The following is a 15833-nucleotide window of genomic DNA, read 5'->3' as shown; positions in this document are numbered from 1 at the left end:
GCAAAAAAAGTAAAAAAAAAGGAATTAAAAAGAATATCAGTGACGATTCTCGCGTGTCCCGCAAGACGAGAAAAATTTGCTCTCGACACGGCGGCTTATTCAAGCGGTCCAAGTAACAAGTTTCCGAGAGCACCGCACCGTATAAAATGTCTCGGTACGCTTTCAAAGCGGTCAATTAATAGAATAGCAAAGAGAAAGCACGGTCACTTCTCTTTATAACACCTTCGCGGTAAAGCAAACTACAGCTCGTGTGGTTTCTTTAAAGGCGCGAAGTTTGCATGCTAAGGTCTTCAACAGTCCCGGAGGTCGACGTGCACGCTTTTAAACCGCAGCACACAAGATGACCAATGTTTAAGACTTCATCGCCTTCAAGCAGGCTTCAAATCCTGCGTTCTGCTCGCCCAATGTGAGCCATTACGCAGGCTAATAGCTACGGGCGTGTAAACTGAAGTTGAACATGACGACGCGAAACAGCATATCACTGAGCAAGACAGCCGCAGCACTACACCGACTGCTCTAGTTCTTACTCTCGGACAGCCATGTTCGATTTCAGGTAGCGCCCCCTATAGACCGTGAAAGTTGCTTATAGCAGCAACGTACTGCACCGTAGCTTTAACTTAAGCTTATCCTGTTTCCCCCCAACCACTGTCGTATAGTAGTGGGGTTTACTTGCCTTCTCACGCCACCTGCCCTTCTCTCATATGGGAACTGCCTCTTCACGTCCCTCTCCTCCTCACTACAGTTCTATCTCCGTCCGCTCTGGCGGCGCACGTTAGCAGAAAGGGAAGCGCTGCAGTGTCTGCAATGCTTCTGAGGGGAGTCACTGATAATTACAGCTGTCAAGTGGCTAATATGGCAACGGCCAGGGAGCTCCAGACGACATTGCGCACATTTGACGCCGAAGTGGTGAAAACGAGCTTCTCCCGTCGCCTTTCTTCTCATACTCGCGTCCCCTCCCCCTACGCGGTGTGCGTGACAGACGCACACAGCGTCTGTCAGACAGCCTCTCGCGTGAAGCGGAAGGCCATCACCCAGATTCGCGTCGCGATGCAGCGGGCCGGGACGAGTTATCGTTGGTGAGCCAGCCGCTTGAGGCCCGCGCGCGGATGCCGGCGTCTCGCTCTCGAAACCCGCGCGCGGCTGGGCTTAGCTGCTCCGCGTATTCCGGCCATCGTGGCCGCTGCTGCTTCGTCGGTCTCTCGTCTAGCTTGACCTCCGCGGCGTGCAGCGTTGGCCGCGCTGGCCGCTGCCGCTGCTTACTGGCTCGGGAAGCACGTACTGCTATGACACATTACTAAAACACTTTCGTTCATTTGATTTGTTTAAGTTTAGGTTGTGTGAAAGTTAGGTTAGGCAAGGTGCCTTGGCGACACTAGTGTGATAGTCCTGCCATATTCAGTGTCTTCAAGCATTTGGTCCTGAAACAATTAAGATGAGGAATAAATGCGAGCAATCTAAAATGATTTTTCAATACTTATGCTCGCGGCTCTCGCAGAGCTCACCTCCCTAGATTGCAATACTTGGAAATGATGAAGAGTACGCAAGTGATTTCCAGGGCGTTTACTTTACAACCATTGTATCTGCCCACCCAGACAATTTATTTAATGTAAGCTGTCCCACCCGTTCACACGTAGCAAAATTAAATGAAATAAAACATAGGTACATCGTCAACGCAGACGGAACAAGAGATGGTGACATAACTGACAATACATTCAATTTATTTTTAAAGCCATGAGTTTGCCACTAAACACTCCGCCTCGTGGTGCGCTAGTCTTTTTGCTAAGTGGTCTTGAAAAAGCACTGCCAACTCTTATACAGAATGTGTGACCACACAATTAGCTATCAATGGTGTTCAACATGCCTATCCCGGGCACGCAGTGCCTACAGATATTGTAATATTCTAAAGCGCTATAAGCTATCATAGGGTTTCGCTGCGACTGAAAACAAATAACAATAACGCGTCCGTAATGTTCGACTCAATGTGTAGTAGATGGACGCTTATGTATTTGCCCTCCCTGTTTTTTTTTTGTTGTTTATTGCTCGTCAAAAAGTGAAGCAGACGCCGATATAACGTTTGAACTTGTATATAGGCAACTCGTCAATGCCACTGGCGGAGGAAGACGTGAGACTCCTCTTTGAGAACTGGAATCGTGACATCTTTCCAAGCAGGCAGGACGCACCCTGAAGAACGTGTGTTTAAAACAGACAGGGGAGCTTTTAAAGTGTCATTCTGTAAGTCACTTACTATAGTAAAAATCATTTGACGACTTCCTCGAGCTGAGTTATTACGGCAGTTCAGGGATGCCTGGAGATCGGATAAGTGAAATGAATGGTTTTCTGCCTCCTTTGGTGCTTACTTGCAAAGGAGGTCCTCTACACGTCGTTTATATCTGAAGAATGCTCAATGAAAGTGCTGCAAGGTAGAGACCAGTTGAAAACGTTTGTTCAGAAGCCTGTTCGAAGAGGCTATCTACCAAAGTGATTGCCAAAGCTACCAAAACATATGTACATCGTCAACGCAGACGGAATAAGAGATAGTGACGTAACTGACTATACATTCAATTTATTTTTAAAGTCATGAGTTTACCACTAAACACTCCGCCTCGTGGTGCGCCAGTCTCATTGCTAAGTGGTCTTGAAAAAGCACAGTTCCTTTTGGTTGGTTCGAAGAGGCTATCTGCCAAAGTGATTACAAAAGCGGGGTTCCACTGCCGACCTTTGATTCTTTTATCTCTATTTGATGCTTCTCACTTGTTTGTTCGAAAGTTCGCACCTGAGATATGATTTTGCCAACTTTCTCTCTTAAGCCTGTCCACGTGAGATTTTCCAAACACTTTTACGTGCTCAAATTATTTATGTTTTCCGCAGTTCAAGAATCACGAAGGAGCCCCCATACATTGTTTTGGCACTTGCGCACTGTCGCACAATCATCGTTCCAACACAGATCACGTCGTTTCGTCTGGTCACTCCTTTTTGTTTGTGGGATGCATGTACACGCTGCATCAATACGGAGAGCTGCGAAGTTTGGTACATCATATTCTGTGCTTAGAGCGGAGATGTCATCCCACGACAAACCTGTGAGTTCTCACAAAAGCTTTGAACCTTCCCCCTAGAAACGTGTGAGGAGCATTCATCCTGTTTTGATTTCTTCAGCACTATAGAAGGGAATTTTTTCAGTAGCGCTGCACTGGGGGCAGGTTATTAGCGTTGGAGCCGCTATGCTCAAATCTATGGAAGAGTATGTCCTGCAAGCACTACTGTAAAACGCTGGCTATCTCGTGTTTAGCAGGAACGCCCAAGTGGCGAAAAGAAAAGTTCCCTTCAATGGGCCACTGGCACCGCAACAGATGTTCCCCCAAAAGAGGGTAGCCTTGGCTGCTCCTACTGTGGGGTCGGCCGGCGACACCCGCGATGTAGGTGCTTTTCCTGCAAATGTTGGTGAGATACGCTGCCGTGGTTGCCTTAAATGGACGTTTTGCTGTACTTTTATTGTTATTATCTGGCTTTCCTTCCAGACTACACATGGCCTTATGTATGATGCACTGGGGCACAGCATCACAGCGATTGGCATTTCACACAAGTAAGCCGCCCTCGGCAGCACTCAGAAGCGTGGCCAAAGCTGTGGCACGCCTGTTTGGAATGTATAGTCATGTGTAGTCATCTTTGACTTTGTTGCAAGTTGCTCCTAATGTCTCCGGCAATGTGCTTTGTTGTTGAGTCTGATCTTTATCCTTTGAACATCGATTACGTTCTCATTCTACCATATATCAGGGAGACCATCGCCGCTCAAATTCATTAACGCTCATGACAGTATTCGTGATTCAAAATATCTCAAAATATCTCAAAATATCACAATGGCGGTTGACATGTCGTGATGCGGTGTCTCTGAATTTAGGCAACAGATACCCACTGGACATTCTGGCGGCTCTATAGCCACTTCAAATACCGTCTGCTCAAAGAGAGGAGAATTCATTCTGCTTTATCCTGTTTCTCGCTATGAATTTCATGAAATTCCATGAGTGCCTCTGTGTCCTTTAAACATAGTTTGTGGGTAACATCGGTGTGCGCCCTTTTTGCAGAGACGGTCAGTTAAAAAGGACTTAGCAGATCCCACGAAGTATGTCGTATATTTGGCGACGATACCAGTCACCCACCGTCGAGTCCACCGAGGGGAGACCACGAGGCATGTCGTGAAGCAAGCACTAGAAGTGCAATAGTCGCTATAACGATATAGGCTATGACCAAGGCTGGCTGCCGCACACGAGGATAACAACGCAGGTCGTCCGTGAAGAAGCTGCACCGTGTATTTGCGGTTTTTGTGTGGGGAAGCACTTGGGAGCGGACACGACGCATCAATCTGTTTCACCGCGTCCGCTCTGGAGGACTAGGTTTGGCCCATCTATATCTGCGCCAGTTGGTTAACCGATTTATGTTTTTTCGTGACACGAATGACCCCTTTTTGCGAACTGTGTGTCAGGTTAGGTTGGGCAGGGTTTTGCCAAATTTGGTTGTTAGTTCGGAGAGTATGCAAGGGAGCATTTTTGGCTTCCTTAAAGAGGTGTACATGGCATGTCGCGTCTTGCAAGTGCGATTTTCGTTTGAATATTTGTCAGTGGTGTCGCGAAAGAAACTTTATAAGGACCTGTGTGAGGTCTTTCTTCCGGTACCGTTGTACAGGTCGTTGTACTGTGCAGGTCCATGGCAGTCAGTTCTAAAACGTGTGAAAAGAATGACTGTACCAGGCGGAGTTAAAAGTTTCTTCTTTAAGCTCCATACGAACACTCTTGAAGTCAAGACGTATTTGGAAGCGAAGGGTTTCTTTGTGCCTTGGGGAAATCATTGTTTCATATGCCGGAAGCCGGAAACTATCGAACATGTTTTCTTAGATTGTTGGGAAGCCCTTTTCTTTTGGGACATTCTCCAACGCACGATTAAAAAAGACTTACCGGTGGATGCTTTCGGAATTAGATTTCTGCCCGTCGAGAGTGAAGACGGGGTTCCTTTTGACATGATTATGATATTGGGCCTGTACAGTATTTGGCGATCCAGGATGGCGGTCAGCCACGCAGACATTGATGCCAGGCCGATAAGACAGTATTTTTGTGAATCTGTTAGCAGAGCTATTGAAGGATACAAGATACAAGACCCAGTGCCTGAGTGGCTTCCAAGAATGGAAGCTTTGCTACACATGCGTGAATTTTAATCTCATCACGTAACCCCAAGTGAGGGTGACGTATTTTTAGCTACGTGTTGTGTTCTTCGCGCGGACTGATTTTGTAAACTGACGTGTTGAAGTCGGCAATAAAGAAAAAAAAAATAAGGAGGAAAGTTAGGATAGGGCTACCATCCGATTTCCCTCGGGTGGATCAGAGCCGTGGTGCCGTTTACCCGAAGCGGAGCACAAATACGTTTGTTGCCTGCGCCGAGAGGTCTTGAAGGTCCACACATATGGCTCCTGCTCAACGTCCATGATTCCCTTTTCGGCGGACACGGCTCAGCCTCACGCGGCTAACGCGGGAGGGTCCAACAACCGTGTGCTCGGGTCCGTGTTGTCGCAACACACCGAACACCTGCCCAAGCAGATACCGCTACGGGGCATTCGAAAAGCTTTCCATTTACTACAACAGTTTGTAAAACTAGCCGAAGTGGCTAAGCGGCTATGGCGTTGCGTTGGTATAAAGGAGGTTGCACGTTTTCACTCCCCGCCGGTGCTGCCACATTTCGATGGGGGCGGAAATCAATAACGCTCGTGTACCGTGCGTTGGAATAACAGCGGAGCAGAGCAGAGGATGGCGCACCGAGTTCGCCATCCTCCTAGAAGCTGGGCTACCCCGGTAGGCGACTCGACTGCGAAGCTGCAGCTGTCTGCCTGTTTTCCCCTTCCTACAAAAGCTGTCCAAGGTGTTGCGAAATAAACAGGCGGAAGTTAGGCGCAACCTCCCTCCCCCATCCACCTTTCATGTTTTCATATTTCGGACTACGGCGTTTCTCACAATCATATAGGGATTTAGGAAGACTGGTTTGTAAAAGAATCGGCGCCACCGAATCGTCATACTACTGATCTGACGAGAATAGTTCCTTGTGCACTAGGGCGCTCACTAAAACCTAACCGTAAGAGCAAACCTATAATTTCTGAAGGCCATTGGACCAGTCTCGTATAAAACTATCCATAATTCGACGTTCTTTGCAAAAGAAGCGCCTTCACTGCCTAGTAACATTCCTGATGCCCCGATATGCATCAGCGTGCCGGACACTAGGACTCCTTCCCAATTTTCATGGATTCACAGGAAACCCCAGGCACGTGGCGACAATATTTCAACCGCATCTCGCCGAATTTGCTTTTTGTTTGAAAAAAAAAAACAAAGCACACTTAGCGCGAAGCAGTGGCTGCAAACCCCCAGAATGCATCCAAACCAACAAAATACATTGACAACAGAACCCATGCATGGCGTTGGCCTACTTCACTGTTTCCCGCACACAAACACGCTTGCCCTCATTTGGCATCTCCAATATTTATGTTTCGATATTGCAATGGCGCACGGATTTGTGACGAAACCGATACTTACCCGTGAGCGCTATGTCCAAAAGGCGGCCTGCGATAAAAGGGAAATGTTTTAAGATCAACGCATCCAGTACAGCAGCACGTTTCACAAATGCGTTCATTCCGACGCATTCAATGCGCTGTCGCAAGCTCATAATGACGGATGCGCGACGACAAAGTAGCAGTGATGATGGGTACACAATACCGATCAGGAACCCGGAACCGCTGGAATTCTGTACGAGTCATCGACCCGATAGGCCCGATATTTTGTGAGGTAAACCACTGCTGAGAGGTACGATGGAAAATATATTTGAGGCTTCTGGTGACACAGAATTATTGCACAGAATGAAGGCCATGATTGCTTGCCGTCAACGAGTGAGCAGACAACAGCTAATGACGCCATGCCGAACGGACCTTCCAATGTTGTCTTCGCACTCGTCAACCCCATGCTTGTTTCGATGAAATAACACGATTAAATTTAAATGACGTCACAGTGCTTAGCCGTGCATCTCAAGAAATGCTTCAGACTGTTGCAAGCGAAGACAAAATATGTAGAGCAGACACTAGAACAGAGTGTGTAGCTGAGAAGTGGGCCGTCGAGCAGAAACTGAAAATACGTAAGCAAATCAACGAGAAAATGTCTATAGAATTAAGCAAAACAAGGAATCTATTCGTGGCAGTGGCAAATGACTTCGACAAATTTCTTATCAGCAAAGCAATGCATTAAGTTTATAATGTCATGCAGGGGCCCTATAACGTAAAGCTATTCCAATATGTTTTTATTCGAATCCCCTGCGTAAACCCCCACCCCGCCCCCCCCCGATCGGATCCCCGCCCGATGCATGCGTAAACGCCGACGCATGCATAGGGCGGGGATCCGCAGCGCTGCCTGAACAGACCATTCAAACGCTCTCCTCGTTTATGGGAGGTCAATTGCGTGCTTTCGAAACGAATGACATGGCCTACATTGAGCGGCTGGCTATTGTCTAATCGGCTGAGAAGAGGCCAGGAGCACGCAGAGGATTTCGATTGGGCCGCGCCAGCGCACTGAATATGGTAACCAGATGAAGAGGGACGTGCCGGCGGTCTGCGACTGGTTCGGTTTCCCTTACTTAGTTTGTGGTGGCTTCTCTAAATATCGGAGTGGCGTGCAACGGACAGGTAAACCGGGGACAGGCTACCGGGTAGCTGGGCTTCCCCGGTAGCCGGCTTGATTGCGAAGCTACAGCTGTCTGTGTTTGTTGTTTTCCCCTTCCTACAAAAGCTGTCCGAGGTGTTGCGTCATAAACAGGCGGAAGTTAGGCGCAACCTCCCCCCCCCAACCGCCTTTCATGTTTTTTTCTTATGGGTTTTATTCCCGCGCATCTGGTTCCTACCACTGATTCTTACTGGCCATATTTCAAGAAAACAGCGTCATTTCGCTGAGCTCGAGGCTATGTCCCTACTCAACGTTAAAATAGTCAGGATTGACGAAGATACCATTTATGCATCTGGATTACCAAAGACTTAAGGCACACCGCAAGGGGGCTATGGGCGCTCACGTTTGTACAATTTACACCTTACTGAAAGCGTGTTACTTGGCTTGTTCAGATCTTGAGATGCTCGGTTCAAGTACTTACCCACATTGGCGGAGATAACTAATTCACGGACCAAAAAGTAAGTCCTGAGAGAATGCACGCCGTCAATGCGGGCCAGTGCAGACCTGTTCCTGCATAAGCAGTTGGATAACCCACATGAGCAAATATGACACTATGATTCTCGAAAATTGTGCCGAGAAACGCCTTATTTGTATGCCCCTGAATGTCGCATCCAGTGGGTGGATGTGGGTTCTGGGACCACAGCACTACACACAAAAAAAAAAAAACGAATCTATAAACAGTATCACAAGTATTCGAAGAAAGTAATAGTGTCAGCAATTTTCGATCCAGAACATTATCACTTTTCCATTTTGACCCTGCCGTAAGTTAGTACTTCGCACGTGATATCGGGCACGACTGGTTCAGTGCAGTAAAAATATCCACCATCCATCGCGCTGGAAAAGTTGTGCCTGCGTTGCTGAATTCAACATATGTGCTGATATCGAAAGTCACGCTGTTCAGCTGGCATATGAATTAAGAGAAGCTGAGGCTATGCGAGATTCGCAAAGGTCTGTGAGCTGAGCGTCTATAGCTAGTATATATGTACGTTTTGACGTTAACATTATAAAATGAAGGCTTTTCCACGACTTCAATTGTACATAGCGCACGATGTCAGTGTTAGTATGTTTTGTCAGTTTGCACGGAGTGTTAAGGCCTTTGCGTTCACTTTGAGGGAAAACATCAGTATTTATGCGCATTCTTGCAACGTTACATATGATCCGTATTTATTTGGAGGGATGCATTATGTTGTTTCTTATTGCATAAAATTAAAACTAATCTTTTGCGTACAGTCTAGTCGATGCAACTTTTCCGTGCATTGGGTGTAGCCATTAGGATACCAGTAAGCTCCTTTTGCCTGGAACCGCAGGCAATTCTATATACTGCCAAAAAGAATAGCCTAAGTATTCGAACTAGGGACCGCAGTCTGGAAAAACGTTCGATGTAATTGTACCATAATTATACGCTAATACAAATTAGAATTCAATAGAAAGAAGTCGCTAAAATCGTCAATTTGCTTCGTTATATGAAAATTTAGTTGTGTTTTAGACAACTGATTTCCATACAACATTTTATGTCAGTCGAGAGTTTCGTAATAGTAATAGCCCTGACGTAATAGTTCTGCGGAAACCCGCAAGGTGGAGAAAGACATCCACTCATTCGTAGCGATTGCTACAAAGGAAACCCATACGGGTTCCTCTAAAGAAAAGCGTCACAGCTGAAGAAAAATTCGTGCGATTGCTACAAATCCCGGGCAAGGTCCCGGGTTCGAGTCCTGGACCAGGACGAATTTTTCTTCTGCTGTGAGGCTTTTCTTTCGAGGAACCCGTATGGGTTTCCTTTGTAGCAATCGCTACGAACGGGTGGGTGTCTGATTTTTCCTTTATTAATTACTTCTCTCCACCTTGCGGGTTTCCGCAGAACTATTACGTCAAACTCTTGCCGTTTCTGATTTAGTGGGAACCCCAATAATTGCCCCAAAATATATGCGTAAAGGAACATGGCGGTACCCATCCAAGCGACGGCTCTAACCTATAGCATCAAACTGGGTTCGATTCGTGGTAACGCGTGAAGTTCGCAAGCTAAGAGAAGCGACTGCGGTTATCGCTTTCTCTCAACTAGCGTGCGTTATGAAGATTGGTTCATTAGACGCCGCTGATTCCGAATTCAATTGTGGATTTTATGGCTTGTAGGCCTAATACGGCTTAGCTTGGCTGTTGAAGGCACGCAAAGTTGGTAACTCAAAACTAAGGGCCACTAATTGTTTACTGCTTACAGAATAACATCTAAATTGTAATTAAACGCGAACACACGAAAGTCAAAACTAATATTTATATCATACAATGGTATATTTTACTTAATTATTTCTTATAGCTTTTCTTTGACGCCGTAGTGGCGCTGTCAGCGCAACTGCATAAAATAGATGCAATAACATGAAGTGTGGGACAGCTGGTGCGAGGATTTACCGAGTCGCATCAAACCGACAATTTCAGTTCTTGCAAGCTGCAGTAGCTTTAACACATAACACGATGCACTCGTGCTGTCGTGCTGCCTAGCCGGCGCGACACAGTAAAGACGCGGCAAACGGAGAAGCGGCATTAAGAACTTTAGCAATTGCCTTTAAACCACCTGCTGCACTGCAGACGAACCGAACAAAACATCGGCAGGCCTTCATCAATTTCGTCGCTTACCTGTCTAAATATGATGGAGTGGAAAATCACGGAACAAGAACAAGAAACATGAAAATAACAAGAAACATCCCGACGAACGGCGGCGATCCATTGCTACCGCTGCTTCCGCTGACGAGGCTTAGGAGGGAAATCGTATCGCCGGCCCGTTTTTGCCGCTATTTGAGCACCCCACCGTGCAATAATTCTTGGACATTCCTTGAAGCTTTGACCATCACACACATGCGATGGGGGTTGCTTATTTTGCTCTCAAAATGTATTCACAGACAGACAAGCGCAAACAACGACACAGAAAACTACAGCGCGCGGTTTCCTCCTCTCCCGAGCGCACGTCGCAAGGCCGCCACCAGTGGCACGCCCATCGGCGCCCACAACACGTGTAGAGAAATGTGCACGTAGGACACTCGACTAAGGTACTCACCCATCCCCTGGCCAGTCGGAGCGGCTATGATCGGTGCGATGACAACGGCAAAAAAGTAAAAAAAATGAAAGGAATTAAAAAGAATATCAGTGACGATTCTCGCGTGTCTTAATTTCAGAGTCGGATATATTCCGCATGTTGTGCTTTCTATCTATCTCACAGAACGCCATAATTGCATCAGAATGATTCGATCATGCAACCACTTATGAGAACGAACCTGTAGTGTTATCGGTTCTCTGATCTGACTCAGCACTCATGTGCGCAGGCTGTGACGTCATTGAGCAAAAGGGATAAAAAGCGGCTGTCTAATAAACACGGGGCTTTTGGGTTCGTGGCTACATCAACCGCTTCCGTAGTGCCTCCTTGACCCTGTGGTGCGCTTTAATTAATGCGGCTCTGCTTCTGCCGCCCTGTGTAAGTTGCCCGCTTGGCATATTTGCATGGCGTTTATTTTTCAGAAATTCGCGACTTGGGGTCACTGACGGTGGCGCCTTGTGCGGCGACAGCCGGAAACAATCCAAAGATTATACTCGCCGCTGGTTGCCGGTCGTTCGCGCAGCGTATTGGTGTTGTCTTCGCTTTTCCTTCACTTGTGGTTGATGTTTTAACGCGTTCAAGCACTTAACAGGGAACTTAACGTGCTCAGAATTAGCAAACATAGAAGTAACCGTATTTGCTGTGTGCCGCAATGCAGAAGTTATGTGGTAGATAACGTGGGCTGCGTCCATGAGAAAAAATTAAGCTGCGGATCGCCAATGCTCTCACAGAAGCGATGAAGGTTCGCAGCGCGCACTTCATGACGGTGGTCTTTTGGAATACGGCAGATGAGTGACGATTCCGAGCAATAGATAACGCTAATAGACGCACCTCCATAAAGGCGCAGGGAAATAATTAATGGGTAATCTTAACTCAAATCTGTTGTAGGATGATTGATGCTCTCGTTCTTGCCATCCATGCCTTTGTGGCTACGTTGTAGTGAAAACATACCTATATTACCACATTCCTCAAGGGACGTACTGCCACCGTTAACATAGGCAATATTGAAAGCAAAACCATAGAGCTCGGCCCTAGAGGTACACCACAGGGAGCAGTGCTTTCTCCTTTCCTCTTAATACCACCATGAGTGGCTTATCCCGACAGCTCAAAGAGATTCCTCATATCAGGCACGCCATCTACGCCGATGACGTAACGATCTGGACGTGCACTGGGTCGGATGGAGAGATTTCAGAATCACTGCAGGCAGCAGCTGACGCACTGCAGAAACACGCTCGCAACAATGGCCTCAGCTGTGCGCCGAAAAAATCAGAATTGCTTATAGTCCGGAACAAATATCCCGCAAATGCGGCTGCTAATTTGCCGGCACACATTCAGGTGCAGGTAGCCCGATAACCGGTCCCATCCGTTCCTAAAATCAGAGTGTTAGGATTGTGGATCCAGCAAAACACGCACAACGAAGAAGCCGTAGCACGACTCCAAACTAAGCTGGGCAATTACAGAACCTTATCAGGAGGGTCTCCAACCGACGGCACGGAGTCAAGTAGAAAGATGCCTGCAGGCTAATCCAGGCTTTCTTTCTGAGCCAAGTGGCGTATGTCTGCCCTTACCTGCATCTCAGGAAGAGGGATTTGGAACGGATTAACGGTCTAATCCGAACGTTATTCAAACAGGCTGTTGGGCTACCAAAATGGACTAATACGGAGGCACTCTTGAGTCTAGGGGTGCATAATAACGTTGAGGAAATCGTAGGGGCCCACAAATGGGCTCAAACAGTTCCATTATCCGGCACACACGCGGGACAGCGGATCCTCGACACCTTAGGGTATCGCCCAGCCTTAGGCATTCCGCAACGACAGCTACTCTTTAGGCGAGCTCCCTCACATGACGAGTGGGAGAAAAAGACGAAAACTTCCAACCCGCAAGACCAGATACGGTTTGCGGAATAGGCTCATAGCGTCGCGGCAAAGCAGACGCCCACGCTAGCCCACACCGCTGGGAAAAAGCTCGACTCAAACTTGACAATTAAAGTTTTCTCTCTCTCTCTCTTGATGTCGCTCATAAGTACATGCTCTGCAACAACGGCTTGAGATTCCACCATTTTCGAACAAAGACATGCGTTTCTCATTTGTGCATGGAAGCAATGTGACGCAGACGTAGAGGAACCTCAAACTCGTGCTTGCGTTCATCTGCCACTTCGATGCGCGGCTGCAACGTGTGCACAGGCGCGCATGACTGTACTCGTAAGGTAACAAATACTCCAACAAGACTGCGCAGTGTTCGCGTAGCGAACTCTCAGCGGATTTGCGTGTATATTATTTTATAAAGGTAACTGGAAGAATGAAGCGAGCATTGCCGCGGACAGTGAATATCAGCTATGCATCGCTTGATTTCTATATGCAAGACGCGGTAGGACAGACGCAGGCTGTTGAACTACCACAAGACTGTAGCTTGCACAGCACGCATAAAGCGCAAACTCTAAATTACAAGGGTGAACGGTTATCATATTAGTTCGCAAAAGCGGTCATATATGGGTTTTTGTTTACTCCTCGTGTTCAACACCCAGCGTTGTGAACACAGGCAAGGATAACTAGACAAGAAATTTTAGCTGAGAAAGCGCTGCTTTAAGGCGGCTTTTCACGCCACACAAGCACAAGCAGAAACAACGACACAGAAAACTACGGCGCGCGGTTGCCTCCTCTCCCGAGCGAACTTCGCAAGGCCGCCACCAGTGGCACGCCCATCGGCGCCCACTACGCGTGTTGAGAAATGTGCAGGTAGGACACTCGACTAAGGTACTCACCCTGGCCGGTCGGTGCGGCTATGATCTGTGCGAGGACAACGGCAAAAAACGTAAAAAAAAGGAATTAAAAAGAATATCAGTGACGATTCTCGCGTGTCGCGCAAGACGAGAAAAATTTGTCTCGACACGGCGGCTTATTCAAGCGGTCCAAGTAACAAGTTTCCGAGAGCACCGCACCGTATAAAATGTCTGGGTACGCTTTCAAAGCGGTCGAATTAATAGAATAGCAAAGAGAAAGCACGGTCACTTCTCTTTATAACACCTTCGCGGTAAAGCAAACTACAGCTCGTGTGGTTTCTTTAAAGGCGCAAAGTTTGCATGCTGAGGTCTTCAACAGTCCCGGAGGTCGACGTGCACGCTTTTATACCGCAGCACACAAGATGACCAATGTTTAAGACTTTCTCGCCTTCAAGGAGGCTTCAAATCCTGCGTTCTGCTCGCCCAATGTGAGCCATTACGCAGGCTAATAGCTACGGGCGTGTAAACTGAAGTTGAACATGACGACGCGAAACAGCATATCACTGAGCAAGACAGCCGCAGCACTACACCGACTGCTCTAGTTCTTACTCTCGGACAGCCATGTTGGATTTCAGGTAGCGCCCCCTATAGACCGTGAAAGTTGCTTATAGCAGCAACGTACTGCACCGTAGCTTGAACTTAAGCTTATCCTGTTTCCCCCCAACCACTGTCGTATAGTAGTGGGGTTTACTTGCCTTCTCACACCACCTCCCCTTTTCTCATATGGGAACTGCCTCTTCACGTCCCTCTCGTCCTCTCTACAGTTCTATCTACGTCCCCTCTGGCGTCGCACGTTAGTAGAAAGGGAAGCGCTGCAGTGTCTGCAATGCTTCTGAGGGGAGTCACTGATAATACAGCTGTCAAGTGGCTAATATGGCAATGGCCAGGGAGCTCCAGACGACATGGCGCACATTTGACGCCGAAGGGGTGAAAACGAGCTTCTCCCGTCGCCTTTCGTCTCATACTCGCGTCCCCCCTCCCCTACGCGGTGTGCGTGACAGACGCACACAGCGTCTGTCAGACAGCCTCTCGCGTGAACCGGGAGGCCATCACCCAGATTCGCGTCGCGATGCAGCGGGCCGGGACGAGTTATCGTTGGTGAGCCAGCCGCTTGAGGCCCGCGCGCGGATGCCGGCGTCTCGCTCTCGAAACCCGCGCGCGGCTGGGCTTAGCTGCTCCGCGTATTCCGGCCATCGTGGCCGCTGCTGCTTCGTCGGTCTCTCGTCTAGCTTGACCTCCGCGGCGTGCAGCGTTGGCCGCGCTGGCCGCTGCCGCTGCTTACTGGCTCGGGAAGCACGTACTGCTATGACACATTACTAAAACACTTTCGTTCATTTGATTTGTTTAAGTTTAGGTTGTGTGAAAGTTAGGTTAGGCAAGGTGCCTTGGCGACACTAGTGTGATAGTCCTGCCATATTCAGTGTCTTCAAGCATTTGGTCCTGAAACAATAAAGATGAGGATTAAATGCGAGCAGTCTAAAATGATTTTTCAATACTTATGCTCGCGGCTCTCGCAGAGCTCACCTCCCTAGATTGCAATACTTGGAAATGATGAAGAGTACGCCAGTGATTTCCAGGGCGTTTACTTTACAACCATTGTATCTGCCCACCAAGACAATTGTATTTAAAGTAAGCTGTCCCACCCGTTCACACGTAGCAACATTAAATGATATAAAACATAGGTACATCGTCAACGCAGACGGAACAAGAGATGGTGACATAACTGACAATACATTCAATTTATTTTTAAAGCCATGAGTTTGCCACTAAACACTCCTCCTCGTGGTGCGCCAGTCTCTTTGCTAAGTGGTCCTGAAAAAGCACTGCCAACTCTTATACAGAATGTGTGGCCACACAAGTAGCTTTCAATGGTGTTCAACATGCCTATCCCGGGCACGCAGTGCCTACAGATATTGTAAAATTCTAAAGCGCTATAAGCTATCATAGGGTTTCGCTGCGACTGAAAACAAATAAAATCATGTCCGTAATGTTCGACTCAACGTGTAGTAGATGGACGCTTATCCATATGCCCTCCCTGTTTTTATGTTGTTTATTGCTCTTCAAAAAGTGAAGCCGACGCCGTTATAACGTTTGAACTTGCATATAGGCAACTCGTCAATACCACTGGTGGAGGAAGACGTGAGACTCCTCTTTGAGAACTGGAATCGTGACATCTTTCCAAGCAGGCAGGACGCACCCTCAAGAACGTGTGTTTAAAACAGACAGGGGAGCT

At 47.7% G+C, this 15833-nt stretch overlaps 1 protein-coding gene across 1 annotated transcript in view; it reads right to left on the bottom strand.

Annotated features, from left to right (window-relative positions):
• Positions 1-15833, bottom strand: part of LOC142592671 (uncharacterized) — a 473797-nt gene that overhangs the window by 271889 nt on the left and 186075 nt on the right. The window contains exons 15-18 of the mRNA XM_075704237.1: positions 13583-13607; positions 10786-10809; positions 8161-8249; positions 6567-6593 (exon numbers count right to left, since the gene is read on the bottom strand). Coding sequence (XP_075560352.1) covers positions 6567-6593; positions 8161-8249; positions 10786-10809; positions 13583-13607 — 165 coding nt within the window. The remainder of the gene's footprint in view (positions 1-6566; positions 6594-8160; positions 8250-10785; positions 10810-13582; positions 13608-15833) is intronic.

This window comes from Dermacentor variabilis, chromosome 9, assembly GCF_050947875.1.
Source record: "Dermacentor variabilis isolate Ectoservices chromosome 9, ASM5094787v1, whole genome shotgun sequence".
NCBI classification, from domain to species: Eukaryota; Metazoa; Arthropoda; class Arachnida; order Ixodida; family Ixodidae; genus Dermacentor; species Dermacentor variabilis.
This window is presented reverse-complemented; position numbering and strand designations above follow the sequence as displayed.